At 38.6% G+C, this 2108-nt stretch overlaps 1 protein-coding gene across 2 annotated transcripts in view; it reads right to left on the minus strand.

Annotated features, from left to right (window-relative positions):
* Copb1 (coatomer protein complex subunit beta 1) overlaps positions 1–2108 on the minus strand; it is a 37600-nt gene that overhangs the window by 29550 nt on the left and 5942 nt on the right. For both annotated transcript variants that reach the window (XM_021193619.1, XM_029538991.1), the window contains exon 4: positions 1611–1780. In XM_021193619.1, the coding sequence (XP_021049278.1) occupies positions 1611–1780 (170 nt within the window). The remainder of the gene's footprint in view (positions 1–1610; positions 1781–2108) is intronic.

Raw genomic sequence — 2108 nt, forward strand, 5'->3', positions numbered from 1 at the left:
AAAAAAAAAAAAAAAAAAGATTTCAGGGGCTGAAGATATATATACACACATATTATGTATATATATATATATATGTGTGTATATATATAAAAGCTGGTAAAGTACTCACAGACCTAAGTTCTAGAACTTAGGTTAAAAAAAGAGGGTGGAGGGGACAAAGAGATGGCTCAGCAGTTAAGAGCACTGGATGCTCTTTCAGAGGTCCTGAGTTCAATTCCCAGAAACTTCATGGTGGCTCACAAGCATCTGTAATGGGATCTGATCCCCTTTCCTGGTATTCATGAAGACAGAGCATTCATATATAAGATAAATAAATAAATCTTAATAATAATAAAAAAGCCAAGCTGGGTACCATGGTACATGCCTTTAATTCTATTACTCGGGAGGCAGAGGCATGTGAATCTCTGTGTGTTCGATGCCATTCTGGTGTAATCCCAATGCTGAGAAGGCGAAGACAAGATACCTAGGGCTCTCTGGTCAGCCAGCCTGAATATTTGGTGAGTTCCTCAACAATGAGAGTCCTCATGTCAAAGTTAAAGGTTGATGGTGCCTGAGGAACAATATCTAATGTTCTCTGGCCTGACACATACACACATACACTCATAAACATGCACATGCACACACAGACACAAAATAATATATATCCTAATTAAAGTGGCAGTGCTAGGACTACAAACTAAGACCATGAGCACACATTCTAGGTTAGGACTCTGCTACTGAGCTCTATCTACCACTGCCCCATAATCTACTTCTAAATGGACTGACAGCTATGATTTAGCAATTTAGTAATCTAGCCTCCTCTGAACTTTACAAATGTTTTAAACTTTAACATCTTCAGCTTTATTACTTTACTCTAATGATTGTCCCAAAGCCTTGTTCCTGCCCACTGAGCCATGTCCGCAACCCTTTTCTACTTAAGAGACTCATTAAGTTGCTCAGACTGGCCTCAAACTCATCATTCTCCTGACTTAGTTTCCCTAGAAGCTGGACTTAGACGACACACCACTGGCCCAGGCAAATTATCAACTGTTATAAGAATCAGTTAAGAATCACAGCTCTGCCGGGCGTGGTGCACGCCTTTAATCACAGCACTTGGGAGGCAGAGGAAGGTGAATTTCTGAGTTCAAGGCCAACCTGGTCTACAGAGAAACCCTGTCTTGAAAAACCAAAAAAAAAAAAAAGAATCACAGCTTTTTTCACTAAAAGCATCCTTCTTTAAAGCCTCTAAGACAAGACCCATACTGTTCAAAACGAGAATTTTTAAACAAGGTAAAGAATGTAATGCCTTTAGCAAGTGAATAAATGAACTGAGTGAACTGTAGCAATACAATTAGGAATAATGATTATGGTCTTAAACTAGAAAGCATACAATAATCTTAAGTGGCACTGTGCCATTCAAGCTGGCTGTTGTAATGCACAAACTAGGGCTCACTGATGCCAGATCTTTTTGGCTTCTCCATGGTTAACAATGTAATGATAGTAAGAGAAAAAAATACTGCATTGATTAGTAAAACATATCTACAAGTAGACACATTCTGTACCAACCACCCTGGAACCTCTCCTGTAAAGCACTAAAAACAGAAATAAAGCAAAGGAGTATCCTTCCTCACCTGTAGATGGTATAGATGGCCAAAACAGCGTTTCTCCTAACATAGCTGTGACGATGTTCCAAACACGCACGGATAGCAGGCATTAAAGGTTCCAGCAATTCTGCTTCCTTCAATTTGCAAAGGAAACGAAGAGTAGATCCACGAATAAACTCATTGGGGTGCTGGAGATCCTGATATAAAAATTACAGCAAGAAATGTTGAGTTTCAACTTTGTGAAACTTTCTAATTTGAAAAAAATTAAAGTTAAATTTAGGAAAAAGACCTAGATTACTGATTTCCTTCTGATTCCTCTTGATTAAAACAATTTTTACTCATTTCACTACTGTCTTTTTTTTTAAAAAATATTTATTTATTATATGTAAGTACACTGTTGCTGTCTTCAGACACTCCAGAAGAGGGCGGCAGATTTCATTACAGATGGTTGTGAGCCACCATGTGGTTGCTGGGATTTGAACTCAGGACCTTTGGAAGAGCAGTCAGTGCTCTTAACCACTGAGC

This window comes from Mus pahari, chromosome 1, assembly GCF_900095145.1.
Source record: "Mus pahari chromosome 1, PAHARI_EIJ_v1.1, whole genome shotgun sequence".
In the NCBI taxonomy this organism is placed as follows: domain Eukaryota; kingdom Metazoa; phylum Chordata; class Mammalia; order Rodentia; family Muridae; genus Mus; species Mus pahari.